The 15,624-nt window shown below is 37.4% G+C and overlaps 1 protein-coding gene and 1 non-coding gene across 2 annotated transcripts in view; both read left to right on the top strand.

Moving 5' to 3' along the window:
- TTC23L (tetratricopeptide repeat domain 23 like) overlaps window positions 1-7,565 on the top strand; it is a 31,170-nt gene extending 23,605 nt beyond the window's left edge. The window contains exons 6-9 of the mRNA XM_069492103.1: window positions 241-418; window positions 2,761-2,869; window positions 6,854-6,980; window positions 7,532-7,565. Coding sequence (XP_069348204.1) covers window positions 241-418; window positions 2,761-2,869; window positions 6,854-6,980; window positions 7,532-7,565 — 448 coding nt within the window. The remainder of the gene's footprint in view (window positions 1-240; window positions 419-2,760; window positions 2,870-6,853; window positions 6,981-7,531) is intronic.
- Window positions 7,566-12,313: 4,748 nt separating this feature from the next.
- On the top strand, window positions 12,314-12,384 carry LOC138398531 (small nucleolar RNA SNORD56). Its single transcript, XR_011236009.1, has one exon. It is a non-coding gene; the product is annotated as a small nucleolar RNA SNORD56 (small nucleolar RNA).
- The last annotated feature ends 3,240 nt before the right edge of the window (window positions 12,385-15,624 follow it).

Genomic DNA, 15,624 nt, shown 5'->3' on the forward strand with positions numbered 1-15,624 from the left:
TTTAATAAAATTAGATGATAGCATGACTTATTAATGGGTTTCATGAATAACAGTTAGTGAAATCTGGTGGATAAACTGCAGGATAATAGGAGTTTATTTACAGCAAGGCTGGATTTTGAGCCAACCACCCAGATTATTGGCCTATGAAGGCCGAATTCTTTAGTTCTTGGAATCAATTCCTTTTGTGTCTGCAAAGTAAGAGGCCCCTGTGACTTTTCATCTTTGTTCCTTTTCTTGTAGAGCCTCCTTGGCCATCCACAGGCTGAACCTAGGTCTGGCATACTTTGAAAAGGCAATTGGCAATGTTATTGCTGCCAAGGGTGATAGGACGTCAGATCTGATTAGTCTATATGAGGAAATTGCTCAGATCGAGCAGCTGAGGAGGAACCATGACCAAGCCATCCAGTACTTGCAGCAGGTTGGTGGGTTGGCTGCGGCCCAGGCTGGGTGGTCTTGTTTGGACCTAGAGTCAGGGAAGCTTGGGCTTCTCAGAAGAACAAGGGGTGGGATCGATTTTGTTTTAACCCTGACTTCCCTCCAGATCCACACAGGAGCTCTTTGTCAAGTTTAAATGACCTGGGTAGAGAGCACTAACTCAGGTGGGTGGCTCTGCTGTGTCATTTAATCTGTAGACAGCACTTTCCCTCTCTGGCACCCCATCTGATCTCCGTAGGTGCCCGGAAAAAGAATCCAAGTGTGAGTCTACTCCAAGGAAAAAAGATACAGGGGCAACTGAAACACAAAGGGCCTTTTAAATGAAAAATAGTGGTATTTTAGTGTAATTATGTCATTTGTTTTTTAAGATAATCTAGTTGATTATATTTCCAATTCTAAGGTTAAACCAACAAAAGGGTGTTTGACTTGGAGGTAACTAACTTGACAAATGCCCAGGAGAAACCAAAATAAAACATAGGAAGGAATGTTGAGTCTATCATATGATAACAGTTTAGGGCACTTTTATGTATCATGTACTTGAAACTATTAAGGCCACCTTTCTCTTTTCCAAATGAGAATGCTGCTTGTGGCTTCAGGTATCTTCCACAGTGACAAGCAGGTTGAAAAGTGGGTTTCCCTGTATCACAGGAAAAGTGCAATGCATTCTAAAAGTATGCATGAAGACAGATACTGAAGAAGAGGCGTCACAAGCAATCACACAATCTAAGCTTATAAGCATCACACAATGGAGAAATGTTAGGGAATGCTGCTCTGAAGGCAGGGAGTCCATTGCTTACAGAGAAAGCCAGTCTGGTTTTTGTGTTCAAGACGTTCTTAAAGCAGTGGTCAATAAGAATGGATAAAACAATAAATATCAGTGTTTCCCAACACCACCAAAAAAAAAAAAATAAGAATTAAAATTTATGGAATGCTTTTATTAAGTGCACTTGAAGACGTAGTGATTCATTTAATCCATATACTAGCCCTATGAAGTATTAATAGGTACCATTATTATTTTAACTCATTTTAAGAGTGAGAGTTACAGCTAATTCAGCTGAAGTTGTATAGCTAACAAGTAGTAAAGCAGGGATTTGAACTCAGAAAATTTAGCTCTAGAGCCTGTACTTGTAACAACTCTGCTCTGCATCTTGGCTCCAAAGTGTCTGATAATCCCTTCAACTCTTTGGAACACCTCATAGTGTTTGGCCTGTAAAATATTAAGCACAGATGGTTCTTTTGTTGCTGGAGGGTGTAGACTAGATGTTTTCTTCTTTCTCCTTCCTAAGCGTTACCCTTTCCATTTTAGCATAAACAATAATAAAATCCTTCACTTGTTTAGTCTTTACTATAGCATACATGCCAGGTGGTATTCTAAACAGTTTACACATATTAATTCATTTTATTTTATTTTTTTAATTTTTTTTAATTTCAGCATATCATATTACGGGGGTACAAATGTTTAGGTTACATATATTGCCTTTGCCCCACCTGAGTCAGAGCTTCAAGCGTGTCCATCCCCTAGACGGTGTGCACCACACCCATTAGGTGTGAGTATAACCATCCCCTCCTCCCTCCCCATCTGCCCAACACCTGATGAATGTTATTACTATATATGCACATAAGTGTTGATCAGTTAGAACCAATTTGATGATGAGTACATGTGTTGCTTGCTTTTCCATTCTTGTGATACTTCACTTAGTAGAATGGGCTCCAGCTCTATCCAGGAAAATACAAGAGGTGCTAGATCACCATTGTTTTTTGCGGCTGAGTAGGTTTCCATAATAATTCATTTAATATTTATAATAATTGTGACAAATATAATCCATGTTTTACATTAGAAGAGGTTACGTGACTTGTCTTATGTCACAGTAAGTGGCTGAGCTGGGATGGGAATTCAGCGAGTGTAGCTCTAGTATCCATGCTTTACAAGACTGCCTTTGAGACTGAACTTTTGAGAGACTGAGCTAAGATTATGGTTTTATTTTGGCTATGAAAACTAATAAAAATAATTCTAGCTAACATTTATTGAGAACTTACCATGTGACGGGTACTGTGCCCAGTGCTTTGCATACACCATCTCAATCTTTCTCAAACCCTAATCAGTGGGAATTAAATACTCCTTCCATGTGTGAAGGTGAAATCATTTGCTCAAGACTCGACAGCTAGCAAGTAGCAGGGCTGGGACTCAAATTCATCTCTCATCTAACTCCATGATGAGCTATATTGGCTTTCAATCAACTAGTGATTCTATGGGAGCTACTAGAAAATCCACAGTAAAACACTCTCATTTGGGTACTTACCTTGTCATAATTTTCTTTATTCCAGGCTTATTCTATCTGTGTTTCTGTGTTCACTGAAGTCAGCCCTAAAACTGCAGAGACGAGCGCTTTACTTGCCAAAGCTTATGCCATGTCTGGAGAGGCCCAGCACAGGGGTAGGTAGAAGAGGTGGCCTTGCAGTTATCGTCATTCCCCAGCCACATAAGGGAGACACATTGGCAATGGTCTATCTATAAATAAGATTATAATTAGCTATTCATGCCTGTAGTGGAAAGATAGGCTGGTCAGGATTTCATACAGAATGAATCACACATGAATGTAGACCTGATAATATTCCCCCAAATTAGCTGGAACATCAGAACCAAAAAAAAAAAAAAAAAAAAAAATCATCTTATTTCTATTTCCTTTATTTCCTTAAAAACTCAGCAAAAATCACCTTTATAAATATTAGAGATCATACACCATGCTATGAATGTGACCTGTGATATATTGGTTGATGAGGAAATCTAGTGATAAACGTGAAAACCATTGGCTTCTCCTCCCCTCCTCCTACGCTCTCAATCTCCTTGACTCTTTTCCTCTCATTTACCAGAGAGGATGTTTGTAGCAGTTAGAATTTTCTTGACCTATATTCAAAAGTGAGGTACTGGGGTTCTAGAGAAAAGCCAAATGATTAGCTTATACTTCAACAATAGTTGTCTGGCAAGGTCATCTTTTTGAAAGTGGGTGGCTTTGGGAGAGACAGAAATGGACTGGTGAGAGAGGACAGTGTATCATTCTCAGCTAGCTTGATCAGATTAATGAACACCGATGGACCCAATGGCCTGTCAGGAGGAATTCAGGATTTGTAAAGAATATAATTTGAACATTTTTAAAATGTTTATTTTCTCTGTTTACAAAAGTAATCCATTTTGGTGTTTGTTATTTTCCAGTTAGAGGAGAGAGAGAGAGAGTTATAAAGTTTTGCATCCTACTTTCTTCCATGCTTGTATTCCCCATGTCAATAAATAAATTTTTTTTTTCAGTTTGCAAAAGTTTTGCTATTTTAATTATTTTCTTTTTTTTTTTTTTTTGAGACAGAGTCTCACTCTGTTGCCCAGGCTAGAGTGAGTGCTGTGGCGTCAGCCTAGCTCACAGCAACCTCAAACTCCTGGGCTCAAGCGATCCTCCTGCCTCAGCCTCCCGAGTAGCTGGGACTACAGGCATGCACTACCATGCCCGGCTAATTTTTTCTATATATATTTTTAGCTGTCCATATAATTCCTTTCTATTTTTAGTAGAGATGGGGTCTCGCTCTTGCTCAGGCTGGTCTCGAACTCCTGACCTCGAGCGATCCGCCCACCTCGGCCTCCCAGAGTGCTAGGATTACAGGCGTGAGCCACCGCGCCCGGCCTATTTTAATTATTTTCTTAAGCATAAATGTCTATGGAAGACTTCCCGATTCCTTGTCTTTCAGCTAATCATCTTTCTCCTTTGAAAATTTTCTTGTGTATACCTACAATGTATGTATTCCATATATATTTGAGTTTTTAAAAAGTAGTCTTTGTGGTTATAAGAAACAATGTATTTGTGAATATGTGAAATTTTTAGCTCTTTGAGATAGGATCTCTGGGTGTCACCCAGGCTGGAGTGCATTGGCATGATCATAGCTCACTACAGCCCAAACTCCTAGGCTCGAGTGATCCTCCTGCCCTGGCCTCCCAAGTAGCTGGGACTACAGGCATGCACCCCCGTGCCCAGCTTATTTTTCTATTTTTTTAGTAGGGATGGGAACTCGCTGTGTTGCTCAGGTTGGTCTTGAACTCCTGTGCTAGGATCATAGGCGTTAGCCACCATGCCCAACCTAGCTTTTTTTTTAATGTGAGAAAAAACCGAAAGTTTGCTTATAAAGTTGGGAGCTTCCAAGGCCACCTTATTCTTTTCTTACATACTAATTTTAAAGAAAATATAGATCTTCTTCACAGCATGTCATTCACTAATTCAAATTCCAGATGAATTAACATTTTATATATCAAAACTGAAAATATACTTTAGCCAAAAGATAATACAATATCGGGATAAAAATACTAAAATTAAAAATTTGAGGAAAGAGGAACTTTCTAAGCGCAAATAAAGACATACCATAAAAGAAGGAGTTGACAGATTTAATTACAGAAAGATTTAAAGCTTGTGTCTGTCACAAAGTACCATGAATAAAATTAAAAACAATTCAGTCAAGGTGAATGGATAACCCAAATAGACTCTTAACTATTAAATAAAATGAATTTGTAGTTATCCTTCCAAGAAAAAAATCTCCAGGCCCAGATTATTTCACTGGGGAATTCTACCTAATATTTAAAGAAGGAGTACTACCAATTCTACATAACCTCTCTCAGAAAATTGAAGAGGAGAAAATACTTTCTAACTAATTTTATGAGGGCAGCATTACCCTAATATCAAAACTGGGCAAAGACATTATAATAAAAGAACAAAGACAACTACAAACCAATACCTTTCATGACTGTAGGTTAAAAAAAATCATCAACAAAATGTATTGCAATACATAAAAAAGAATAATACACCATGATCGAGTGAGGGTTTTTTTCTCAAGAATGTCAGGCTGTTTCAATATTCAAACCTCAGTCAATGTACCTCATATTAACAGTCCAGAGATGAAAAGCATATAATCTTATTTGATGTAGAAAAAGCATTTGACAAAATTCAACATGCATTCATGATGGAAGGGAACTTTCTCAATCTAATAAAAGGCATGTACAAAAACCCTACAGCTAACATCATGCTTGGTGGTCAAAGACTGAGTACTTTCCCCTCAAGATCTGGAACAAGACAAAGATGTCCACTCTCATCATTCTTATTTAACATTATACTGGAAGACCTAGCTAATGCAATAAAACAAGGAAATAAAAACTATATTATTTGGGAAGGAAGAAATAAAACTGTTTTGTTTGCAGATGACATGATTGTCTACTCAGAAAATTTGAAAGAATTGACAACAAACCTCTTGGAACTAATCAGTGATTATAGAAGAAATGCAGGATACTAGGTTAATATACAAAAGTCAATTGCTTTATATACCAGCAAGGAACAAGTGGAATTTGAAATTAAAAACTATACCATTTATATTAACATCTCCCAAAATGAGATAATTAGGTATAAATCTAACAAAATACTTGCAAGATATATGAGAAAAACTACAGAATACTGATGCAAGAAATCAAAGAACTAGCCAGACACAGTGGCACATGCCTGTAGTTCCAGCTACATAAAATGCTGAGGCTCAAGGATAGCCTGAGCCCAGTTGGAGACTAGCCTGGGCAATGTAGTGAGACTCCTGTCTCAGAAACAAAAAAAAATTAAAGAACGAAATAAACTGATAGACATTCCATGTTCATGTATAAGACGACTCAATATTGTCAAGATGTCAGTTTTCCCAACTTGATTTATAGATTCAACTCAATTCTAAAGTCCCAGCAAGTTATTTTGTGGATATTGACAGGCTGATTCTAAAGTTTATATGGAGAGGCCAGAATAGCCAACACAGCACTGAAGGAGAAGAACAAAGCTGGAGGACTGACACTACCTGACTTTAAGACTTACTGTAAAGCTACAGTAATCAAGAGGGTGTGGCATTGGCAAAATTTTCTCATTGTTTCTGTGCATTTTCTAGATGGATTACATAAACATATATTATGTTTGGAATAAGAGACAGTGTTATAATTAAATTTTCTAACAATAACAACTGTATTTTAAAAGTACTTTTAAAATTACAACTCACTTCCCTCCACCCCACAAAACAGAAACCTCAGTAAACAGTACTTGGCTATCAGAGTTTAATTTAGCTAAAATATAGTCTTGTAGTACACCTGGTAGTTTTATATGGTATTTGGGGATAATAAAACTATTCAGACAGAAGCTTTCTTTTTCTACAGAAAATCTGTGTATTTCATATGGAGAATAAACATCAAAATATCATCTGATGCCATCAAGTCATATCTTAGACTTTTTAAGGGTCCTTATGAGACCTAGAATGAGAGCAGGCTTGGACTTTAAGCATGAAAATATCAGTTGAGCCAAAGCTGATATTCGACACTTGTGAAGGTTAGCAGTTTGCCTTATATAATTATTTCCATTTTTTCCAGATGCTGTTGAGATATATTTTATAAAAAGTATCAGTGCATATCAAGCAACACTGGGCTCAAAGGATTTTGAAACACTGAGCACCATTGAAGAATTTTGCAAATGGCTTGTCCAAAATGGAGAAAAACAGGTAAATATGATCGATCACCTGATAAACATAATTCCTAGTTTGTTAGATCCAAACAATTTTTTTTTTTTATTTTACACTTCAGAAACTGGAGCTCAAACAAGTCCCAGGTTACACTAGGAATAACACACAGACCTGGTACAGCTTGAGATAATTGTAAAAAAGTGTTTTTTGTCTATGGCCATACCACCCTGAATGTGTCCGATCTCATCTGATCTCTGAAGCTAAGCAGGGTCAGGCCTGGTTAGTAGTTGGATGGGAAAGAGGTGTTTTTCTTGCATCTTGATAACTTGAGATCCTTCAAATCTAGGACACATATAAGTTTGGCTGTGTAAATTTAATACTTTAAGTCAAAATTGGCTTCCACCTTTGGATCTAGCTACCAGTTTTTTTCTCTTCGGTGGTGGTGTTTTTCTCTCGATCTGATCTTCAACTCTTAACTACACAACTTTGTTTTCACATTAAGAAAAGTTATAGAAAATGCTTTTTGTTGCTGATCTTTTTTACTTATGAGTCCTGTGAGTCTAAGCTATAATATTAGTCAAAAACTTTGGCCTGAACACAGTGAAGACCTTTGTCTGTCATGAGATCCCACATTACTTTTTGATCTGACGAGCAACTTTATACTTTTTCAGGCAAGTGAGAAACGTGGATGGATTTGACATGGTCTTGCTGGCTATGTGTGACCAGTTTAAGAGTAGGGTTATAGGTTAACAATAAGTAAGAATTTATTTCCAGGAATGAAGAAAAGTTACTTTTATACCATATCTAAACATTTTATTTCTATTTTAACTTGCTACTTATAAAGGCAAAAACCTAATAGTGATTTGCAACATTTTTCCTGTGGCCATGATATTTTATGTTGATTCAGAGGATTAACATGAGAGATCCCAATACCCTAGGTTGACCTAATATTTAATTTTATTTTCAAAGATGTGAAAATACTTTGCCGCAATTTCATATTTTATCCTTATGTTCTGGTGCAATGAACATTATGACTTGTTTGTGATAACTGTGAAAACTGTTAGAACTAATAAATGCAGCAAAGTTACAGGAGAGAAAATCAACATACAAAAATCAGTTGCATTTTTATATACTAACAATGAGCAATTTGAAAATGAAATTAAGAAAATCCCATTTAAACAGCATCAAAATGAATAAAACACTTAGGAACAAACTTCACCAAGGAGGTATAAGGCTTATGCAATGAAAAAATGAACAGGAGAATAATCTAATTATGTATGTATGCTTTCCTACTCTGAAAAGTGCAAAAATATTATAATAGCCTTGAGATTCCTGAATTATTGGCAGTGTTTTCTGGAAAACAGCAATTGCCTTCCTTTTTATAATTGTTCTGACATGCCACATAAGGGATGATGATTACATATGCAACCCAATTATGAAGAAATGTTCTGTTTATACATGTCCATGTAGATAATACAGGCAGTGAGTGGGTTACATACAATTCTTCAGGGTTCCAGCAATAGTTGTACCTCATCTCTCTCTCCAAAGAAAGCATATTGGGAAGGCAAACGAGTACAAGCACCATTGTTCTATGAATAATTTTCAATATACACTTAATTTTCTTTTTTGCTGTATAGTAAGTCGTTCAGAGTGAGAGCTGGGCTGCAAGACAACTGGCCTGGACTTTTAAAAAATGTCAATATCCAGGCACAGAAGTACATAGTCCCAGCTACTGGGGAGGCTGAGGTGGGAGGATCACTTGAGCCCAGGAGTTTGAGGCTGCAGTGCACCATGTTTGAGCCTGTGAGTAGCCACTCCACTCCAGCTTGGGCAACATAGTAAGATACCATCTCAAAAAAAAATTGTTATGAAAGATTAAAAAGGGCAGGAGAACTGTTACAGATTGAAGGAGACTAAAGAATCATAAAAACTAAATGCAACATATGATGCTTGATTAGATGCTACATTTTAAAAAGTTATAAAGAACATTATTGGGACAATTGGGCAATTTGAATATGTAGCACATAGTAGTAGTATTGTATTGTTGTAAAATTTGAGTGATAATGTTATTGTGGTTATAAAGGAGAATGTCTTTTTCTAAGATGACACATGCTTAAGTATTTAGGGGTAAAGTATCTTTATGACTACAACTTATTTTCATTAAAATATATGTATGTACATTTATATTTATATATGTATAGACACTATTTTTTTAAAGAAAGCACAGTAAAGCAAATGTGGCAAAAGGTGAATCTAGTTTAAAATTTTATGGTATTCATTCTACTATTCTTCCAGCTTTTCTGAAGGTTTGAAAAATTTTGAAATAAAAAGTACATTAAAAAAAAAAAAAAAAAGAAGAGCCAGGGAATTCAGACTGCCTGGTGTTGGAATCCTGACACTGCCAACTATAGACTGTGATTTTGGCAAGAGTCTTAGTTGTTATTAGTCTCCATTCCTTCTTCTGTAAATGAGTATAATAATAGTTCCTCTCTCATAGGGTAGCCATGAAAATTATATTAATTTGTATGTAATATTATACATACAAATTAACTATTATTAATTATAAGCTTGGAACTTTAACTCTTTATAGAAATAAATTACTCAGGTGATGCATCACAGATGACTGATCCTGCTGGGTTATGTCACTGTTGGGTAGAATGCCTTCTCCATAGAGCTCATGGAATAGAACCAGCATGCTGCTTCAGAATTGCCAGGCTGATTATTGAAAAAATGTTTTTATCCCTCAGGAGGCTTACAGACTGCTTAAGGCTTCATTGAAGTCCCAGATCAACAGCTACGGTGACTATAGTGAAAAAGTGGCTGAAACGTTTTATAACATGGGCAGGATCTGCTTTGCCGAAGGAGAGCTGGGAAAGGCAATTAAGCTGCTAAGGAAGGTGAATGCCAGCTGATTTTGTTACATTTTCCCCTGGGCTCATAAGCAGAATGGCAAGGAGTGGAGTGAATTGAGGAGTGACGTATGTATGTATGTATTTTCCCTTTCCTTCCTTTCCATTATCTCTCTTTCTTTCTTTTCTTTTTTTTTTTTTTTTTACTTCTCTCTCTCTCTCTCTTTTTTTGAAGTGATACGTTCTCTTTTGAAAACTGCTTTCTTAGACGTGCTGAAGGAAAAATATGATACAAAAACTTTCGTTGTGTCCATGACTAGACTAGCATCTTAATTTTGGAACCTAGGTATAGCAGTGGCAGAATCTCATGAAAATACTCCAAGGTTGGGTGAGATTAGGATTACCTTATAAAACTATCCTTACCCAAGTACTGCTTCCCCTTCCAGAGAGCTCATTCCTTTGCAGTGGGGTGTAGCAAGAGGTAGTCAACCAGTCAATATACTGACAGAACCAAGATTAAAGACCTGATAAGATAGGTAGGGATATCTCTGCATAATAAAATATGTTTGTTCAAAGTCAGAGGAAAAGTCAGTGAAGATCAACTAATATTCAGTTGAGCAGAGGGTGGGGTCAGAAGCAATCTACACATGTACATTGGCAAACATTAGGTCTGGAGAGATTTTTTAATCTCATTTCAGGCTAACTTAGTACAATCAGAAAAAAGTAAATAACAGGAGAAAGGGGACCTCATTTTGAAGATGCAAGGAGAAAGAAAGCCTTTCTGAAAATAAGTTGTAGGAACCAGAATAGTTTCTTCAAGGGAAGCATGAACACATGGATGGCATCTATATAATGGGGGCAGGAACCTAAAAGGGGAGAGAACTGAAATGAAAGGATGACACTCTGAGGCCAATGAGATGAAAAATGCTAAGAGTGAAATGAGAAAGCATTTGAGAGAAACAAAAAATCTAATAAAATTTAAATCCACATTGAAAATAATAGTTTTAACATGTAGTAATGTTGAACAATATTTCTCAAATCTAGAATTGCAACAGTGTCACTAAAAAACAAAAAACAAATTCCTGAGCCTCACCGAGACCATCTGAATCAGAAGTTCTCAAAGTTATGTCCAGAATCTGTATTTTTAATAGTTCTAGAGACAATTTTAATAATCCTGCTGATTTTAAGTATCAGAGATTTTTATGACAAACTTGAAAGCTCTCCTAGAATGCAGAGTAAAAGAGAGGGATATAATGAGAAAGCAGTTGATGTGGAGGACGAGGTGGAGGTTCAGCCAAAGAGTTGTATGTATTTCTGAAGAAGCAACTGTAGTAATTGGAATAGAAGCAGTAATTAGATCACTGAACACAACTTTTCTGAAATGAAGAAAAGCCCCAGCATACACAGTGTGTAAGGGCTTACCATGTTCCACACAAAACTGATGAAAGGAGAGCCCCGTCTAGTTTTTTGCCAAGCAGTGAATTTTTGATGGCATGTGCTATGCACTGAATGTGTCCCTGTAAATTCATATGCTGAAGCTGAATCCCCAAATGTGATGGTATTTGGAGGTGGGGCCTTTGGGAGGTGATTACGTCATGAGAGTGGAGCCCTCATGAATGGGATTAGTGCACTTACAGAAGAGGCCCAGAGAACTCCCTTGCCCCTTGTGCCATGTGACATTATAGCAAGAAGATGGCTGCCTGTGAACCAGGAAACAGGCCCTCACCATACACAAATGGACTGAGACAGCATGGCTACCTCCTCCATTTGGAATAGGGATTCAACTTGGAAATTTAATATGCTTAAGGGTAGGCAGCATTTGTATTTTTATCAGCTTTTTCCCTTAGGGCTTTAGATGTGGTCCTACTCCAACGCCTCAGCCCAGAAGAGGGGAGGGGGATAGAAGGGCATTCTGACAGCAGGGCTCTTGCTTCAAAGTTTGAACACTGTCTTCATACCGGGTACCCACTAGCAATGGGATGCTACCAGTGAAGTATCTGAAATCAACTGTGCTGATGGGTGCTGTTCTGGAGGTTGAAAACTACTCCCGGGACTAAAAAGAAGAGGAGAGACAGCATCAGCTTTAGATGCTGAGAGGAAACCCCTTTGGCAGACAGAATATAGAATAAAGAGGGTCATATATATTCCCAGTGACACTTTTGGTGGATTTTTTTTTTCTCTTGGGCAGGTCAGCTTTCATGTAAAAAGAATCAAAGTTAATATTCCTTTCTCCACTGAATTATCTTTGCACCTTTGACAAAAATCAAGATTTAAGATTTTTTTTTTTTGTGTGTGTGTATTACATATGTGTGTAACTCTCTCTTTTTTCCATTGATGTCTATCTTTATACCAATAGTATGCTGTCTTGATTACTATAGTTATAAAACAAGTTTTGAAATCAGGTAGTGTAAGTCCTCTAGTAATTGTTCTTTTTAAAGTTGTCAGGGTAGTCTAGGTCGTTTGCATTTCCAGAGGAATTTTAGAATCACCATATCAATTTCTATTAACAAGCCTACTGATAGAAACAATGATGGCAGTATTTTTCATCAACAGCATGTCACCTAGTGAGTGTTGATACTTTGGGCCTGAGTGAAGAATAAAAAAGCAAAAAAGCAGGGATTTTGATTGAGATTGCACTGAATCTATAGATCCATTTGGGGAGAACTGACATTTTAATATTAGGCATCTTACCCATGAACATGTTGTATCACTCCATTTATGTAAATCTCCTTTAATTTCTCTTGGCAATATTTTGTAGTTTTTATTGTGTAGGCCTTGTGGATCTTAGATTTATTTGCATTTTGTATTTTTGATGCTATTTTAAATGTATCATTTTTGAATTTCAAAATGGCATCATCACAGCTTACAGAAACCTCCAACTCTTAGGCTCAGGCAATCCTCCTACCTCAGCCTCCTGAGTAGCTGGGACTACAGTCATGCTCCACCACGCCTGGCTAATTTTTTCTATTTTTAGTAGAGACGGGTTCTTACTCTTTCTCAGGCTGGTTTCAAACTCCTGACCTCAAGCGATCCTCCCACCTCGATCTCCCAGCGTGCTAGGATTCCAGGTGTGAGCTACCACGCCCACCCTCTATTTCTGATTTTTTGAGAGATTTTAATCAGGAATGGATGTTGGATATGTAAAACACTTTTTCTGGTCCTATCTAGATAACCTATGGTTTTTCTTTTTGGACAGAGCTCATTTCTGTGTCTTCAAGTTCATTAATTTTTTCTTCTTCAATGTCAAATCTGCTGTTAATCCCATCTAGTGTATTTTTCCTATCAGACATTATAATTTTCATCTCCAGAATTTTGATTTGGCTCTCTATTTTTTTATGTCCCTGCTTAACGTTTTTAACACATGAAGTATAGTTACAATAACATTTTTAATGTACTTCTTTTCTATTCTAACATCCGTGTCAGTTCTAGGTTGCTTTTGCTTGGTTGAGTTTTCTCACTATGGGTCACACTATTCTGCTTTTTTGCATGCCTAATAATCTTTGTTTGAGTGCAAGACATTGTGTATTTTAACTTCTTGGGTATTGGATATTTTTGTATTCATATAGGTATTCTTAAACTTTGTTCTGGAACTCAGGTTAAATTACTTGGAAACAACTTGATCCTTTCATGTCTTTTAAGATTTGTCAGATGGGACTAGAACACCGTTTTAGTCAAAGGCTAGTTAGCATTCCCCATTACTGAGGCAAGAGCCTTTAAGTACCCCACCCAAAGCTCCATGAACAATAAGGCTTTACAGTAAGGCTGGTGGGAACAGGCACCACACCTGGCCCTGTGTTAAGTGCCCAGCACTATTTCCTCCAGTCCCTTTAGATGATTCTTTTCCCAGCCTTGGAGTTTCCTCAGATGCTTGTGCTAATTAGTACTCTGCTGAATAGTTGAAGAGGACCCACTGCAGATATCTATGATTCTTTTTCTGTGGAGGTATCTCCTCTCTGTTACTCTGCCCTTAGACTGTCAGTTCTATTAGCGAGTCTGGTAAGCCCCATTTGGTCTCCCTTCCCCACAACATGTCCTGGAAATTCTCAAAGCAGTAATCTGTGGCAATCATAAGCTCGGCTTCATTTGTTTTCCCTCTCTCAAGTATCAGTCTTTTGTTGCCGGATGTCCAGTGTCTTGAAAATTGTTTAAGGCATTTTATCTACTTTTTATTTTTTGGTTGTTTTAGGTGGAGGGTAAATCTAGTCCCTGCTAGTCTATCTTGGCTGGAAACAAAGGTTATCAATAAAATTTATTTATTTATTTATTTATTTATTTTTTTTTGAGACAGAGTCTCACTCTGTTGCCCAGGCTAGAGTGAGTGCCGTGGCGTCAGCCTAGCTCACAGCAACCTCAAACTCCTGGGCTTAAGCGATTCTACTGCCTCAGCCTCCCGAGTAGCTGGGACTACAGGCATGTGCCACCATGCCCGGCTAATTTTTTGTATATATATATTTTAGTTGTCCATATAATTTCTTTCTATTTTTAGTAGAGACAAGGTCTCACTCTTGCTCAGGCTGGTCTCGAACTCCTGACCTCGAGCGATCCACCCGCCTCGGCCTCCCAGAGTGCTAGGATTATAGGCGTGAGCCACCTCGCCCGGCCATTTATCAATAAAATTTAAAATGAAAAACTGCCTAACAGTAAAGTGATGGATATAGCATGAGAAGCAATGCAACTTTGGAACACATACACGGATTTCATTTGTAGCTATCCATTTGGTTACAGCTATTTGGAAAATCCTGATAGAAACCACGACTGCAGCCATGCTTTAAGTAGGGATGTTGTCAGTTTTTGGCCCTGTTACTTTGGTTATCCATAGGCACATATGGTAATAATAGTAATAGGCACAGTAAACTGAAGTGCATATGGCATGAGGAGTGCAGAGGGTAACTAAAGAGCTTCAATCCAGACCCTTTTCCACCTTGGTAGGGAACCAGTGGAATGTAGTACAGGCATTTGAATGTAGACTTGTGACATCTCAGTTCCACTGATCCTCCTCTGAGTTTGCAATTAAGATACTTGCTATCTGATTCTCTTTAACCTCTTATATTAATATTTCTCACCTCACCTATAGTGTCTGATGATTCAAATCCTCATGTATGGAAGTGAACACAGTAAAAGCAGAGAGACAAAAAACCTCCTTACCCTGTTGCAGAGGTGAGTTCTGGCCCTGGCCATCAACCAGGTCATCAATGTGGATATATGTACAGCATAGCCTCTCCCTGATTCAATCAGGTAGGGGTAATTCACCTCTGTCATTCTTCCTAGTGAGGTAGAATCCTACCTGTGCTATGGATTTGGCCAAATCCTGTACTCGGAATAACTAGTTGATTTCTTGTAGTCATTCAGAACCCAGTATTATAGAGTCTGTTGCAATAATATTTAGTATTTATAATATCCCTTTCAATGCTGAGCATTGTAGCCAAATCCTGCAAGACAAGGTCATAGCTGACACAGTGTAATAGATATGATATAGATTTATACAAAGTAAATGAGTACATTAAATTATTTTTCTTTCTGAATATACAAAGTCTAGGTTCCTTAACATAAGGCAAATTTTGGGGGGATACAGTTGTCTCCAAAGTTAGTAATGACAGAGCCTCTTCAGATTCTTTTTAAAAAATGTTTAGAATTTAAGCCAAAGAGAGAGTTTTGTGCAGACTTACCCTATTCTTTATCCTTAGCATATCAGTGATGTTTGTGCATCTCAGAATGATGAGATGAACTGTGCTCTTCTAAGAAACAAGAGGACTGAAATTTATTGAATGTATACTAAATTTCTAAAACTGAGTTAGGCCATATTCATAAAGTATTTCATTTAATCCTTACAAAT

Source organism: Eulemur rufifrons, chromosome 17, assembly GCF_041146395.1.
Source record: "Eulemur rufifrons isolate Redbay chromosome 17, OSU_ERuf_1, whole genome shotgun sequence".
NCBI classification, from domain to species: Eukaryota; Metazoa; Chordata; class Mammalia; order Primates; family Lemuridae; genus Eulemur; species Eulemur rufifrons.